This window comes from Schistocerca nitens, chromosome 2, assembly GCF_023898315.1.
Source record: "Schistocerca nitens isolate TAMUIC-IGC-003100 chromosome 2, iqSchNite1.1, whole genome shotgun sequence".
Taxonomy (NCBI): Eukaryota; Metazoa; Arthropoda; class Insecta; order Orthoptera; family Acrididae; genus Schistocerca; species Schistocerca nitens.
In genome coordinates this window covers 324,601,699-324,618,827 of record NC_064615.1, presented here as the reverse complement: position 1 = coordinate 324,618,827, position 17,129 = coordinate 324,601,699, and the positions used below count along the sequence as shown (strand labels likewise).

General features: G+C 41.8%; 1 protein-coding gene across 1 annotated transcript in view; it reads right to left on the bottom strand.

The window, feature by feature from the left end:
* Positions 1 to 17,129, bottom strand: part of LOC126235010 (uncharacterized) — a 32,337-nt gene that overhangs the window by 1,233 nt on the left and 13,975 nt on the right. The window contains exon 2 of the mRNA XM_049943745.1: positions 11,580 to 11,819. Coding sequence (XP_049799702.1) covers positions 11,580 to 11,819 — 240 coding nt within the window. The remainder of the gene's footprint in view (positions 1 to 11,579; positions 11,820 to 17,129) is intronic.

The following is a 17,129-nucleotide window of genomic DNA, read 5'->3' as shown; positions in this document are numbered from 1 at the left end:
AATGTGAACATTGTAATTACTTGGGAATGGTTTATTAATAAGGGATTGGACCCCATTTGCCTGTATTGCAGGTGTGATACTGCTTGGAAAACTGGTATATAATGGCTGCAAAGTCCCCAGTGGAATGTTATGGCACTCTTCAATCAGAACCTCTTCTAACTCCTCACATGTTCATACCACTTGAGTCTTTTAGTTTTCACACTCACTTTTTTGTCAGGGCCCATAGCACACTATTGTTTTAGTTATGATCTGATATATTCTTGTTTTTCCTGCCTGGATAGTAACTTAGATCTTATGATGTTATGTATGGTTCCTAGACATCTTCACCAAGTTCGAACTCTTGTTATGATCTCTTGTTCTATAAGGTTTTGTTGGTTGATGTTGACACTGAGGTATGTGAATGTGTCTATCTATTGTATTGTTAGGCTTCTGATTGATAGATGGTTCGGTCCTAACTGAGCTCTTTAATAAACATTATAAACACGTTTTGCATGCTACCAGAACCAGCAGTTTGTGAGGGATTTCCAATGTTTGTATTAGTAGCCATCAGCATAACTTCAATTTACACAATACTTAATTTGAATCATTAGACATGTCATATTCTTATGTCTGGCTTGTCTGAAGTCATAGGAAAGATGCCACTAGTCCCTAGCATAAAAGCAGCAGCCTCACATGAAAGGGGGGGGGGGGGTCTCTTCTGGGTGTGACATTTGCAAGGGTGGTTGTTGTAGTTAGTCTGGTAGAGCTTTATCAGATGGCAGATGTGTGTATCTTTATGAGATGCACTTCATTGTTTTTGGCTAAGGTGAAGGTGGCAACACTGACTCACTGAAGCAGCAAATCAGTCATTCAGTGCACTTAACTGTTGTCTGCATGGCGAAGTTTTTGTTTCTCATTTATAAAACTTAAAGATTGCTTTACAATGTATATGAAGCTGTGGACCTGCCACTTGGACAACAAACAACTACAAGCTAAGTATATTCACAGAAGTTGTGTATTTGGAATTCTATATTATTAATTGGGGCATGAGTTAATGCCAATTAAAATAAACAATTAGTAAATATCAAACTAACATGGTACTAATGTAGAATGCTTACTACTATTCTACTAACATAACTGGATATGCCAAAAGGAAAACACCAAATGCACAATTTGGCACATGATTTATGTAAATATGGCTTGCTCCTTAGCATTGGACATTAAGAGTTCAGTAAGGTGGTTTTAAATACAGAAACTGGTAAAGGAAATTGCTGTCTCTATTTCACCCATCAGGCCTGTGAGAATGCAATGCAGTACTTTACTTGTTTACACTACATCAGCATACACTGATGAGCCAAAACATTATACCCACTGTCCACTGCAAGACTGCATGCCACCTGGCACATGCTGCAGTAAGGAATGTATATGAGTGGGGTAGGAGATAAATAGGGACTCATTCTAGTGACGATACAGGCCACAACTGGGGAAATCCACTGACATAAGTCACTTTGACAAAGTGCGGGTTGTTATGATCTAGTGCTTGGGAATGAGCATTTCAGAAACTCTCACTAAAAGCCTTGAAGATATATATCTACACAGTAAACATTACTGACTGAAAGTGAGGCATTGTAAAGTGAGCCATCATGACAGGAGGTCTCACAGTACATGAGCTAAAACTTACTCTTTTCTGAAAGTTCCCGTGAGGAACTGGAATTATCACAAACAGTTTTGTATCATAAGACAAGACTTTAAAAAGTATCAAGACATTTCCATAAGATTTGTCGGAGCAGTGAGGCTAATATGTGGGGTCCCTAATAGGACATCTTGCAGAGGTCTCTTCAAATCTCTCAGGATACTTACCATCACAGGTCAGTATATATACTCACTGATGTTATTTGTAGGCAACAACAGGGAACTGTTTCAGAAAAATTGTGACATCCACAACCATGACACAAGGCAGGTGAAAAATTTTCATCAAGGCTCTGCAACTCTCACTAAAGTACATAGGGGAGTTACTGAGTCAGATATAAAGGTCTTCAATAAGCTCCCCATCAATATAAAAAAGGAAATAACCAATGTACAGGTTTTCAAAAGGAAAGCAAAATTTTTCCTCATCGAACAAACTTTCTATAAAATGAATGAATACTTAGTTATGATGTACAAGAGTGGGGGAAACTGCCTAAGAAAAGCACTCCCTTAAATATAAAATTATGCACTGTTACTTATTCTACTATTTTAAACAATCACTTAAACTGTTTTTGGCATAATGCAGGCTTTAATACTGCATGCAAGTAATTGTCCTTGTAAAATAAACCAATGTCTGTGCAATGTGATGTGTAAATGTTAATGTACTACTGTAATTGCATCAATTGACTTGTCCTATATTACTTGTACACTGGCTGTATATATATATATATATATATATATATATATATATATATGTGTGTGTGTGTGTGTGTGTGTGTGTGTGTGTGTGTGTGTGTGTGTGTGTGTGTGTGTGTGTGTGGGGAAAGAGGAGTAATATGCAGTATGTACGAGAACCAAGATGGAACAATAAGGATGCAAGACCAAGGGAGAACTGTTCACATTAAAAAAGCCATGAAGCTCAACCACCAAAACGATCGTGTTCGACGATGTTCCTGGGTGGATAACATGTTTCTGCCTCATGCTGTTTGAGGATACATACAAAATCATATCGTATGAGAGTGGTTTGAAAAGTTATTGGAATCACCACGAGAAATCAGCGCTAGCGCTAACAGTGGTTCACGTGATATTCATTGAACTGTTGCCTGTAAACACGTGCCACGTCCGTGTTCTTGGAAGAGAGCTATGGCTGTGACGTGGCTCTGTTGTTCCAGAGTACTGAACTGTTGCCTGTAAACACGTGCCACGTCCGTGTTCTTGGAAGAGAGCTTTGGCTGTGACGTGGCTCTGTTGTTCCAGAGTACCGGTAGTGATTTTCGAAGATGGAAAAAAATCGAGATTCGAGAAGTGATTAAGTACTTCGTAAAAAAAGGTATGAAAGCAAAGGACATTCGTGCCGATTTCCAGAATACACTAAGAGACTCTGCTCCTTTATATTCAACTGTTGCCAAGTGGACAAATGAATTTAAATTTGGTCGGAAGAGCTTAGATTGTGATCCGCGCAGTGGTCGGTCAAGATGTGTCTCTACTCCAGAAGTCATCGCAAAACTGCACAAAATGGTCATGGAGGACCGCCGATTGAAAGTGCATGAAATTGCTCCCCCTTGCCAGATGTCATCTGAAAGGGTATATCACATTTTAACTGAAGAATTAGAAATGAAAAAATTATCTGCAAAATGGGCGCCGCGACTCTTGACACGCGCCCGCATACATGTACCGTCGCCTTGGCAAAATTACAAGAACTAAGGTACGAATTGTTGCCACAGCCGCCTCATTCACCTGATATGGCTCCGTCAGACTTCCATCTCTTCCCGAAACTGAAAATTTTTCTTGGTGGACGAAGATTCACTTCAAACGAAGAACTAATAATGGCTCTGAGCACTATGGGACTTAGAAGAATTAATAGCCGTAGTTGACAACTATTTTGCAGGCCTGGAGGAAACTCATTTTCGAGATGGGATCAAGGCACTGGAACATCGTAGGACCAAGTGCATTAATCTACAAGGAGACTACATTGAAAAATAAAAAGAGTTTCAGTGACGTAAGTACTTTTTTTCTATTCCGCACCGAGAACTTTTCAATCCATCCTCGTACATGATCGTTTTGTTACTCCAGGTGTTATGATGTGAAGAGGAATAATGTTGTTGTGGCATAGTGACCTGCAAATCCATAAACACGGTTTGTTCACTGGTCAACGTTATTGTGATACTGTACTCTTTTCCCACATGCATCTTTTCAGGGTAGCACTCATCCCTAATTTCATGTTTATGGACGACAATCCGCCACTGCATCAAATTGCACAGGTGGAGTTGTTCTTGAAACAAGAGGATATTTGGCAAATGGATTGGCCTGCCCATTCCCCAGATATAAATCCCATTGAGCGCTTGTGGGATACATTGAGAAGACTTACTGCAGCACGTCCACATGTACCAATGACTATCCAGAAGCTGTCAACTATGCTGGTGAAGGCCTGGAACTCCGTACGACAAGAACTCATTTCCAATCTTAGGGAGCCAGGATGGGAGCACGTTGCAGAATATATGCTGCTAACCATTGTGATTAAGAAGCATGTCCGGCCATTTGTAATGTCCAGGGAACCATCACAAATCACGGTGACTTCGTGCATTTACTGTCTTTGAATAAAAGTTTAATTTCTGTTTGTCTTATTGCGTATTTCTTTGTTATCTTCTTTATAATACTGCAGCAGTTCTTCCTATGTATGACCCAAGATTCGGCCTGAAATCTCATTGACTGGAGTAGATCTGCCTTCAGTGATGACTCCCACTTCAAACGGTACCCCACTGACCAACGAAGACGCATCTGGAGACGTCCTGGCAGCGGTGAGATACCAACTTCACTGTCTTGCGCCATACGGCCCGACAAACGAGGAGTGATGGTCTTGGGTGCCATTTCTTTTCATAGCAGGACCCCTTTGGTTGTCATTCGCAGCACACTTACGAGAGGCGTTTGAAAAGTCCGTGCAAAAATAAAAACTACTTACGTGTTTGGGGTAAATCTTTTTTATTTTTCGACGTAGTCTCCTTTTGGACTTACATACTTCGCCCAATGCTGTTCTAATTTGTTGATCCCTTCCGAATAATAGGAGCTGTCCAAGTCTGAAAATAGTTATTAGTTGCTGCAATCACCTCCTCATTTGAATAAAATCTTTGTCCCACCAGCCATCTCTTCAAACTGGAGAACAATTAGTAGTCTGAGGGTGCCAGGTCTGGAGAATAGGGGGGATGTGAAACGAGTTGGAATCCTATTTCCATTAATTTTGCGACCACAACTGCTGAAGTGTGTGCTGGTGCATTGTCGTGATGGAAAAGGACGTTTTTGCGGTCCAATCGCCGGTGTTTTCCTTGCAGCTCGGTTTTCAAACGGTCCAATAACGATGAATAATATTCACCTGTAATAGTTTTACCCTTTTCCAGATAGTCGATGAGGATTATCTCTTGCGAATCCCAAAAGACAGTCGTCATAACCTTTCCGGCGAAAGGAATTGTCTTCGCTTATTTTGGTGCAGATTCTTCCTTGGTAACCCATTGTTTAGACTGTTGTTTGGTCTCAGGAGTCTAGTAATGTATCCATGTTTAATCCAAAGTGACGAAACGACGCTTTAAGTCCTGTGGATTCTTCCTCAACAGCTGCAAACCATCCTTGCAATACTTCACACGATTCCGTTTTTGGTCAAGCGTGAGCAATCGCGGAACCCATCTTGCGGATAGCTTTCTCATGTCCAAATGTTTATGCAAAATATTATGTACCCGTTCATTCGAGGTACCCACAGCATTAGCAATCTCACACACCTTAACTCTTCTGTCATCCATCACCATATCATGGATTTTATCAATGATTTCTGGAGTCGTAACCTCCACAGTGCGTCCAGAACGTACAGCATCACTTGTGCCCATATGATCACTCCGAAAATTTTGCAACCTCTTATAAACTGTTCTAATCGAAGGTGCAGAGTCACCGTAATGTTCATCAAGCTTCTCTTTTGTCTCCTGAGGCGTTTCGCCTTTCATAAAGTAATATTTAATCACCACACGAAATTCTTTTTCGTCCATTTTTTAACAATCACTCGACTTCCTTGATTCACATGAATGCCAAACACAAGGAAATAGACCAATGTGGCTGAAACTTGGTGTGCGTTCTTTCCAAGGATGCTACTAGCTAAACATGACCTCGATACACATAGCGGTACGTTGGCAATATTCTACGGTCCATTTTCTTGCTCTTCATGATAAGTCATGCTGGACTTATATTTTAGCAAGATAATGTCCGCCCGCACAGGGCGAGAGTTTTTACTGCTTGTCCTCGTGCTTGCCAAACCCTACTTTGGCCGGTAAGGTCGCCGGATCCCTGCCCAACTGAGAACGTTTGGAGCATTACGTGCAAGACTCTCCAACTAGGTCGGGATTTTGACAATCTAACACGGCATTTGGACACAATTTGGCAAGATATCTCTTGGGAGGACAGCCAAAAACTCTATCAGTCAACGCCAAGCCGAATAACTGCTTCCAGCACGTTGTTGACTTGCTCAATTTGTGAAGGTCTTTCTCGTGAATAAATCATCCAGTTTGTCTGAAATTTTAATCATTTATCTTTCTGTACATGTACGTCACACCTACCGATTTCCGTCCCATTCAGATAATTCCTTCATGGTGCGTTGTTTTGCAGTGTTCTTTTTTTTGTGTCTCATCTGCTATTCTAATCCCCTCGAATCATCTGATTTGACTACAGTCCGTTACCATTGTTTTACTTCTTTATTTGTCTTATAACCTCTTTTCAAGACACTGCACAACCAACATATTCTGTTGATAATCCAGGTATTTTGCTGTCTTTGACAGAACTGCAATGTCATCGACAAACCTCAAAGTTTATTTTTTCTATCTGAACTTTAATTCCACTTCCTAATTTTTTTAAATTTTCTTCACAGCTTCTTCATTGTAAGTACTGCATAATATCTGACACATCCTTCAACCCTCAGTCCCTTGTCAACTACTGCTTCCCTTTCATGTCCTTCGTATCTTATAACCACAGTCTGGTTTCTGTACAAGTTGAGATAATTTTTTGCTCCCTACATTTTACCACTCCTACCTACACTGTCAAAACTTTCACTACGTCTACAAATGCTATAAATGTAGGCTTTTCTTCAATCTATCTTCTAAGATAAGTTGTAGGGTCAGAATTGCTTTGCGTGTTCCATACATTTCTTAGGAACCCAAACTGATCTTACTGAGGCCAGTTAATACCACTTCTTCCATTATTCTGTACTTAATTCGTGTCAGTATTTTGAAACCATGACATATTAAACTAGTGGTTCTATAATATTCACGCATCAGCACACGTCTTCTTCATAACTGTAATTATTACGTTCTCCTTGTAGTGTGAGCGTTTTTCACTTGTCTGATACAAAGGTTTCCAGAAATAACTGCAACCAGTCGCCTTTTCTTACGCTTCAGTTTGTATTATGCCATGACCGGTTTCGAGTCACCTAGCGACTGACCATCAGATGGTAAAAAGTTTTAATGATTGATTATAGGATTATAGGTTAAATCGTGGTACGCACATTGCTCTGGAATGCATACTTTATGTTTTCCGGTTATGTTAAATCTGCACTTCTTTACAGTTTGTGTGACATACAACAGTCCCACCTGGGAAATATGCTTTCCAGAATTATATGTGCACTACGTTTAAAACGTGGGTACTAATGGCAGAAGAAAGGGACGAGAATTCTCAATCTATTACGCGCTCGCATAATCGAAAATTACTGTAAATTTGCTATGAAGCAACATTACAATACCATGCAGAAAGAATTTAAAAGTTTAACTGACAATGAAACAGCAAAAAAATACAGTGATCAACAAACGGGATTCATTGTTCTCTACATCAAGGAGCATCTTGTGCTAAATTTTCTGGCATGGAGCACGTGAAGAAATTGGTGGTATGGATAGTAAAATTTCTTAATTCGCACACATTTTTCCATTGTCAGTTGAAGGAGTTTTCGGTGGAACTGAACGAAGAATATGAAGACTACGTATTACTGCGAACTACGTTGGTTAAGTCATGGGGCTTGCCTGGAACGATTGTTGAATTTATGAACTACTGTTGAATATATGAACGAAAAAGGAACGCGGGTACGAAGATTAAAACATCCGGAATGGATGGAAGACCTCGCAGTTTAGGCAGACTTGAGTGCACGCTACCCATGTAAAACACTGCAAGGTGAGAAACTACGTATTTCTGATTTGATGGGGGTGCATTTAGAAAGAAAACGGCCTTTACTAGGGACAGATTCTGACAGACTCAGTCCACTTCCCTAAGCTTATTGGCGTTAAAGAAAATACGATATGTGAAGAATTCATTTTGGTTTGAAAGAATTACACAGATAGTTTTCCGAACGTTTTGTGGACACTTATCAGTCTTACATCTATTTTCGGGCTGTTTTCGAGAGCTGTTGCCATTTCTGTTGAAAGCGGAGCTGTGAATGTGCAGAGTAACTGATTGATCTGCAATGTAATTACGAGTTTAAAGACAAGCGCTTTTACGTTAAAACTTTCCCCACGTCTGCATAATAAAGTTGTAAAATTGCTTCAATATTTCGATGAACAAAACAGTGTGAAAGACCTTTCTTCGATTATGAAACAAAGTAATTCTCAATTACGTAGCAACCTGAGAGCGAAAATCTGTGACGTTCACTCCGTTTAATTGGGGCTCCCAAAAGCGGAATTCGTAAACCGATTTCCCAATACCGCTTCTGGGTGGTCATGTAAACACTTCAAAATCTATTCTTCTAGTTGTCGGATTTACAGTTCCGCAATCGATTTTCGCTCCCAATTAAACGTAACCGGTTTTGAAACGTGCTTGGATTGTCAAGTTACCTCTTACTTTCAGAATATTATTAATATGGACTTATTGCGCTGTGAAGGAGAAGCAGAAATATTACATTGGGCACGAAGCTGTCTACGTGTAATATTTAAGTGAAGAGAAATAACGATTGTGTTGACTAATCAGAAACTGGATCAGCTGTTTTCCAGAAGCCAAATTCAACTGGGCTAGCAAATCCGATTCAGACCTTAACGTGTAAACACGACAGCGAAAAAAGTTTTCCGAAATTTGGTTTTCATTTTGCGGAAGATGCGTCGCATGTAAACGTAGTGACTGTCTGTGTCTGTCCGTATCTATACCAGATAAAATTATTTTATGCTTTCAGCGAGCCAAAAATAATTCAGTAAAAGGGGCAATTTGGTTTATTTGTGATCTGTGTTGTTGTGAAACGCGAAATATAGAACCAGGTCGTATGCAGTGCAACTGCACTGCCATTTAAACGCGACATGCCCATAGTTTCCCCCTCTTCACGTTCACAGTATGCTGTAGCGAGTGAGGAAATGTTTAATTACAGTCCGATTAAAATTACTTGGAAGTTGACGTCTGTCACTTGCCGCTACAACGTTGCCATATCGACTAACGCCTACCTCTCGCTTATAGGTGACACACTGTTGGAAGTGGCTGCTGGGATGTATGACCGAACTGCTCTGTCGACAGTTGATTTTAAGCGATCAGTGACTGAACTGCGGCAGACGGCTCGTTTTGTAACCCTGAATTCAAACTCCTGTCCTAACCTATCCACAGTATCGTGGAGTGCAATGTATCTGAGGAAACGGCAGTCAGCAGAAATAAAACCACGATCGCTTTGTTCACGGCGATTAAGGCTAACCTCTACGAGTAAATTCAAGACTGAAAAATTTCAGTTTCAGTTCTGAAAGCAGACTGCAGTTTCTCGCTATCATTGGTTACCTCGAACTATCCTCACACTGGCTATACGAGCTGCCGCGTTACCAACCGATGAGTAGTCCAGTTTGGCACTTCGTTGCAGATTATATGCCACTCACGCAGATTTCAAACGGAAAAAAGAATGATAGGAAGAAAAACGAGAGCAAATAAAGAAGTGAATACGATTATGAAAATGATGTGGTAAAGTATTAAAAAATAAAAGAAAATTACATTTAAACCAATTAATTGAATAAAATAATAGTCTTTTTATTAGATTTATAAGTAAAAAAAGCTTCGCTGCGTCAGATGAGATTCGAAGCTACGATCTTCTGCATGTCAGGTTGTTACGCTAACCACTGCACTACGCCACCGGACTTTGTGTGGTTGTTAAAACATTACTCTCGCGTTCCAGTAGCAACGCAGAATTTGCAGCCTTAAAAAAATTGTCTTCACGCAATGTTGTGCGAAGCATATCTATTGTCGACCGATATCTGTGATTATAAGAAGTGAATTGCATCTTGTGTGGGAGTGGTTAGTGCTGTATATGAAACGTTTGTATCTGATTTGCATCGTTGTGTCTTGTTTTAGGTGTGGCTATTATGTGTAAGGAGATACGAAATAAAAGGGGCACACCCAGCATTTGGAATCCAAATACATCAAGAAAGAAAATCGGACAAGGAATTGGAAGTGAACTGACCAATTATTGTGACAGTTTGCCAACAGCGAACAGTTCGGGCGTGACTTTGAGCGCTCTGATTGGAGGCAACAAGCTCCAAAGCGCGAAGCGTCAAACTGTTAAGTAATTTTAATCGGATTATAGGCTGAGCACTATGGCACTCGTGCCAGCGTACGGGTCGCGAGCTGAATGCTTGGCCGCCACTGTTCGAGACGTAGACTTTGTCACGGCAGAGGATGTTGTGGCGGGCTGTATGAGACTAGTTAGATGATTAATAACTAAAAAAATCTTACTCTTGTGTAATATTTCTGGCTTAGTCTGCCATCATATTAGGCTCCAAGAAGCTGTTCCCAGAGCAGTGGAGATGCAAGAAGTATATAGATGACGAAATGTGGTGTTAGGTACCTATGACAGATGTTAGATTCGGTACCATTCCCGTGAGAAGACCGCCTGCATAATGCTACTTCTCTGTGATTGGCTGCTGTGTTCGGAGCAAGGGCGCCAAAACGTTAAAGTATAGTTATTATTATTAGTTAAACTACCCATTGGAAAGACTTCACTTTTTAATAAAATCTCTCTCAACAGCTGACTATCAATCAGTCATTTTAGAATTATTAAAAAAATTTAAATCAAAAACAAAAGACTGACGAAATTGCAGACGAAGCACTTCCGAAGCGTTCGGGTCACGCCTTTACTGGTATGGCGCGCGAAGTGTTTCGGGCTGTTCGTCACTCTGGATTAGGCAGACGAGAAGAACAAGCATGTTGTCTGTCGTAGGATGTGTTTCCAATTTTTATTTAAGTTCTTGTTCGTCACTCTGGATTTGGCAGTCGAGAAGAACAGACGTTGTCAATCGCAGAATGTGTTTGCCAGTATTCAGTATTAAAAGATTCACTCCGGTAGTCATGAGGCACAGACACGTGCCACAAATTTTGTAAAGATACGTTTTCGTAAACATAGTGTTTGATCATGTAGTTTGCTGTATCAGAAGGTGTTGTATTAAGATCATGTAGTCTTCTCGTGTGGCTATATTAAAATGCGCGAGTGGCATCCCAAAGAAGTGATACATTATTTCAGAACAGAACCTCGTTAAAAGTCAGTTTCAGCCTCAAGATACAGAACCCACGACCTGCGTGTTGTTTTCTGCGCTGGGGACATCAACTTGAAGACAGCAGGTTAGTGAACTATAACAGAACCTTCGTATTCCACACAGTGCAGTGGAAACAACTAGGCGCCTCACGTGTACTGCATGCACAGAACAAATGTGCTCAGTGACACGTCATCTGCAGTAATGCAGAGGAGGTAAAGGAGGATGATCGTTATTAACACCAACAATCAATTCATTCTTCCTTTCTTGCTGTACAGTTAGAAGATTAATAACTAAAAAAAATCTTACTCCGTCAACAGGTAGCGCCTAAGCCAAGTCACACACACTGAAGCAGTGGACAGGCGGTGGTTTGTATGGTACTTTCCGAGAGGTGTCTTAGCCAGACTGACTTACTGAGTGACGCGGTAGCCCTTGTCGTCGGCCTCGTAGTGGACGGTGCGGCGGAGGAATCCGTCGCTGTACGAGTACTGGCCGACGGTCTTGAGGCCCTCCCTGGTCTCCTGGCGCGACTGCGTGTTGTCGTTGATGGAGTCCTGCAGGCTCGAGCCGAACGAGTAGCGCGCAGACTCTGCCTGCCGGCGGCGCTCCTCTTCCAGCGCCGCGTCCGCCTTGGTGTCGCCGCTGCGGATCACCCTGCCACACACACACACACCAGCTGCTTTAACAACTGCATCTATAACAACAGGTGTCGGCAGAAATTTGTCCAATGGGCGGAAGGATTCTCAAATTGTGGTTTTATGTAATGATCAGCTGAACAGGAAAAAAATTTGAGAGGGAGTACCTATAAATAAATGCAAAGATTTCAAGATTGGGTGAACATAGAATGAATGTACTCTCAAAAACGCGTGTTTTCCTGCGTAATTTGTTGGAGTGGCGTGTCGGGAAAAGGGTGGCGTACATGTCTTAGTGTTACCATATAAAGAAAAAAGTGGGAATTTAAGGAGATGGGAGCTAGATAAACTGAAAGAACCAGAGGTTGTACAGAGTTTCATGGAGAGCATAAGGGAACAATTGACAGGAATGGGGGAAAGAAATACAGTAGAAGAAGAATGGGTAGCTTTGAGGAATGAAATAGTGAAGGCAGCAGAGGATCAAATAGCTGAAAAGACGAGCGCTAGTAGAAATCCTTGGGTGACAGAAAAGATACTGAATTTAATTGATGAAAGGAGAAAATTCAAAAATGCAGTAAGTGAGGAAGGCCAAAAGGAAAACAAACGTCTTAAAAATGAGATCGACAGGAAGTGCAAAATGGCTAAGCAGGGATGGCTAGAGGACAAATGTAATGATGTAGAGGCTTATCTCACGAGGGGTAAGATAGATACTGCCTACAGGAAAATTAAAGAGACCTTTGGAGAAAAGAGAACCACTTGCATGAATATCAAGAGCTCAGATGGAAACCCAGTTCTAAGCAAAGAAGGGAAAGCAGAAAGGTGGAAGGAGTATATAGAGGGTCTACACAGGGCCGATGTTCTTGAGGACAATATTATGGAAATGGAAGAGGAGGTAGATGAAGATGAAATGGGAGATATGATACTGCGTGAAGAGTTTGACAGAGCACTGAAAGACCTAAGTCGAAACAAGGCCCCGGGAGTAGACAACATTCTATTAGAACTACTGATGGCCTTGGGAGAGCCAGTCCTCACAAAACTCTACCGTCTGGTGAGCAAGATGTATGAGACAGGCGAAATACCCTCAGACTTCAAGAAGAATATAATAATTCCAATACCAAAGAAAGCAGGTGTTGACAGATGTGAAAATTACCGAACTATCAGTTTAATAAGTCACAGCTGCAAAATACTATCGCGAATTCTTCACAGACGAATGGAAAAACTGGTAGAAGCCGACCTCGGGGAAGATCAGTTTGGATTCCGTAGAAATGTTGGAACACGTGAGGCAATACTGACCCTACGACTTATCTTAGAAGACAGATTAAGGAAAGGCAAACCTACGTTTCTAGCATTTGTAGACTTAGAGAAATCTTTTGACAATGTTGACTGGAATACTCTCTTTCAAATTCTGAAGGTGACAGGGGTAAAATACAGGGAGCAAAAGGCTATTTAGAATTTGTACAGAAAGCAGATGGCAGTTATAAGAGTCGAGGGACATGAAAGGGAAGCAGTGGTTGGGAAGGGAGTGAGACAGGGTTGTAGCCTCTCCCCGATGCTATTCAATCTGTATATTGAGCAAGCAGTAAAGGAAACAAAAGAAAAGTTCGGAGTAGGTATTAAAATCCACGGAGAAGAAATAAAAACTTTGAGGTTCGTCGATGACATTGTAATTCTGTCAGAGACAGCAAAGGACTTGGAAGAGCAATTGAACGGAATATACAGTGTCTTGAAAGGAGGGTATAAGATGAACATCAACAAAAGCAAAACGAGGATAATGGAATGTAGTCGAATTAACTCGGGTGATGCTGAGGGAATTAGATTAGGAAATGAGACACTTAAAGTACTAAAGGAGTTTTGCTATTTGGGAGCAAAATAACTGATGATGGTCGAAGTAGAGAGGATATAAAATGTAGACTGGCAATGGCAAGGAAAGCGTTTCTGAAGAAGAGAATTTTGTTAACATCGAATATAGATTTAAGTGTTAGGAAGTCGTTTCTGAAAGTATTTGTATGGAGTGTAGCCATGTATGGAAGTGAAACATGGACAATAAATAGTTAGGACAAGAAGAGAATAGAAGCTTTCGAAATGTGGTGCTACAGAAGAATGCTGAAAATTAGATGGGTAGATCACATAACTAATGAGGAGATATTGAATAGAAGTGGGGAGAAGAGGAGTTTGTGGCACAACTTAACTAGAAGGAGAGATCGGTTGGTAGGACATGTTCTCAGGCATCAAGGGACCACCAATTTGGTACTGGAGGGCAGCGAGGAGGGTAAAAATCGTAGAGGGAGACCAAGAGATGAATACACTAAGCAGATTCGGAAGGATGTAGGCTGCAGTAGGTACTGGGAGATGAAGAAGTTTGCACGGGATAGAGTAGCATGGAGAGCTGCATCAAACCAGTCTCAGGACTGAAGACCACACCAACAACAACCATATAAAGAGTAGCCATTAACGTCACGGACGCTATAATTTCGACTTTACGCGTTAGGAGCACTGCTATCATGTCACGTGACTTGGCGGCCACGAGCTTAATTAAAAATGTGAACCAGGCTGCCCCGTGCTAACAAGTAAGTAAGGCGCTCTTGCGGTTTACTCGCCAATATTTGAAAATGAATTGAACATGAATATGACGCAAGCGCTTCGAAAAGATACTGTGAAGTTCACGTTTGATGAACGCTTTGCACGGCCTAGAGCATTCTTGCGCGATGTAGTAATGCTCAGTTTCACTGATATAATTGGGATCCACTTATCGATTGTGAGCAGCACAGTTTATGTAAAGATGGTGAATGCTAAATGCTGTGATAAGATTATTGAAGGATGTAGCGCATCTTTTAAATTTAACCACTGTGATGGAAACGTCGCTGATGTCAAAGTAGATCATGCAGGGTTCGGGATTAGAACGTCCTGATTTTTGAACTTCCCTTTGAAATATCTGCGGAACAGATTAATTGCGTCATCAAAGCATACAGGAAAGTCATTAGTAATGTATCGGAGAAGGGGATCACCTTTCAAACGTTCCCATTTTTAAATGGTGTCAAGCAAATAAAAAATAGATCTTCAGCAGCACATTCCCTCGAATGTTTACGTACGCGGTTATAGAGCTGTTGTGATGTATGACGGACAGCAGCGTACTTGCTCAGGCTGGCCGGCCGGGGTGGCCGTGCGGTTCTAGGCGCTACGGTCGCAGGTTCGAATCCTGCCTCGGGCATGGATGTCTGTGATGTCCTTAGGTTTAAGCAGTTCTAAGTTCTATGGGACTGATGACCTCAGAACTGAAGTCCCATAGTGCTCAGAGCCATTTGAACCATTTGCTCAGGCTGTGGACAGACTGGACACGTACGTTCCGAATGTATACAGAGGAGAGTGACGAAGTTACCGGCGGGGGAAGCAGTCCTACCCATGACGATGACGACCTTACCAGTGACATATGCTACGGCCACCCGTGGCCACACTGCTACGACATCGAGTTTCGCAGTGGTTAGCAGTGGCGACAGAAATGACGATGACCAAAGCTTGTTAGTGATCCATTAGCTCTACTGAAGTAACGACTGTCGTTCCGTCGCCTGAAGCGGAGCCCATCACAGAAGCAGGATGTCTTTCCGAAAGTGGCGGGACTTTTGAACAAGATGTACAGCGAGGATGCTGCACAAGATTCCAGAACGGCTTCCGAGAATGAGGAGCGACAGAAATCCGGATCTTCTCCCAAAAGTCATAACAAACGGAGGGTAGATCCACCTGACGCTCTCCAAAAGGTACAATCAGTGCGTGAAAAGGCACAACAAATCGGTCGCAAAATCAGTGGCATACAATCTATCTATTTTGAAGGAGACCCACAGACCCCGCACACAGTGGGGAAAGACAACTTTCGAAAAATGAAAACGCAGACGCAACAGGATGACGAAACGAAACGGTCCACAAGTAAGGAAACGAAGAACAGGACTCCAACCCAACGGAGGCCAGAGATAGAGTTGTCTCAACGCAGTGATACGAGAAGCTGGGCAGATGACATTGAAGAATTTCCCGCAGACGAGGAAATGAAGGAAGTGTCACGCCTACCAGGAGGAAAGATTCCTGTGTAGAAAGACAACCAAATGAGGGACGAGACGTCGTCTCGTCCACTACATGGTAAACCTTAGGATTCGTCGACAGTGGGCCATAACGACATGTATACTTAATTAATCACGACTTCATTACAAGCTTATAGAATCGGGACGTTGAATCTAAACAAGATCCGTAGCGAATTAAACCTTAAGAACTTGCAAGATATGCTCTATGCCGCCGATATTGATGTTATTATGTTACAAGAAATAAGTTATTAGACTGGACGCCATCACAGGCTATACTGCAGTCGTAAATCCAGAGAACAACCGTGACCTCGGAACGGCGATAATCACCAAAGACGGTATCATCGTCAAAGATGTCGAGAAACTGGCAAACGCCAGGGGTCTAGCAGGCACCACTCACAGTGCTCGTTTTATAAATATCTATGCATCATCTGGCACCGGGTACAGGAGGCGAAGAGCTGAATTTTATAAATATGATATGATTCCCCTTTTTGGTGGCCGCTACGAGCATACCATTTATGGAGGTGACTATAATTGTGTGCCGTCTCCAAGAGACCAGACGCCGCATTTTAATAACTGTGCAGAACTCGGAGCCGTAACTACAAAACTCCGCTTGGTTGACACCTGAGAGCTCAAGAACGGTGCATTGCTCGGTTTCACTCATATTACGAATCATTCCTCTAGTCGCATCGACAGGATCTATGTAACAGTCGACCTGAAAATGCATGTCCTTCAGACAGAGTTACGGCACACTATCTTTTCGGATCACGCTCCATACCATACGTACCATGAACCTAAAACGGCAAGAAACGTACAGAGGACGAAGCTTGTGAAAGTTGAACGAGGAACACCTAATAGACCTTGAATGCCATGAAATATTTAATAACGTATGGAACGCGTGCGATAACAAATTCACTTCATATACCTCGGCACTGACATGGTGGATGAAATGTGTGAAACCTGCGATAAGAAAATCGCTGATGAATTACTCCCGCGAGAAAAACGCTTGGCAAAAACGGACGGTAGAATATTAATTCTAAGTCCTTCGTGACCTGTACCAATCTGATGTGTCAGTAATTGCCAACTATATGGAAATAAAACGAATTCAGGCTAAACTTCTCGGACTGAAACGGAAACAGCTGTAAGGCCATCAAGTAAGAGCAAGACTTCACGATGCCGTACAAGGAGAACGAACATCTATATATCGTGTGATCAATGAGAGGAAGGGGCAACGTGGGAAAATAATAACCGAACTAAGGTCTTCTGAC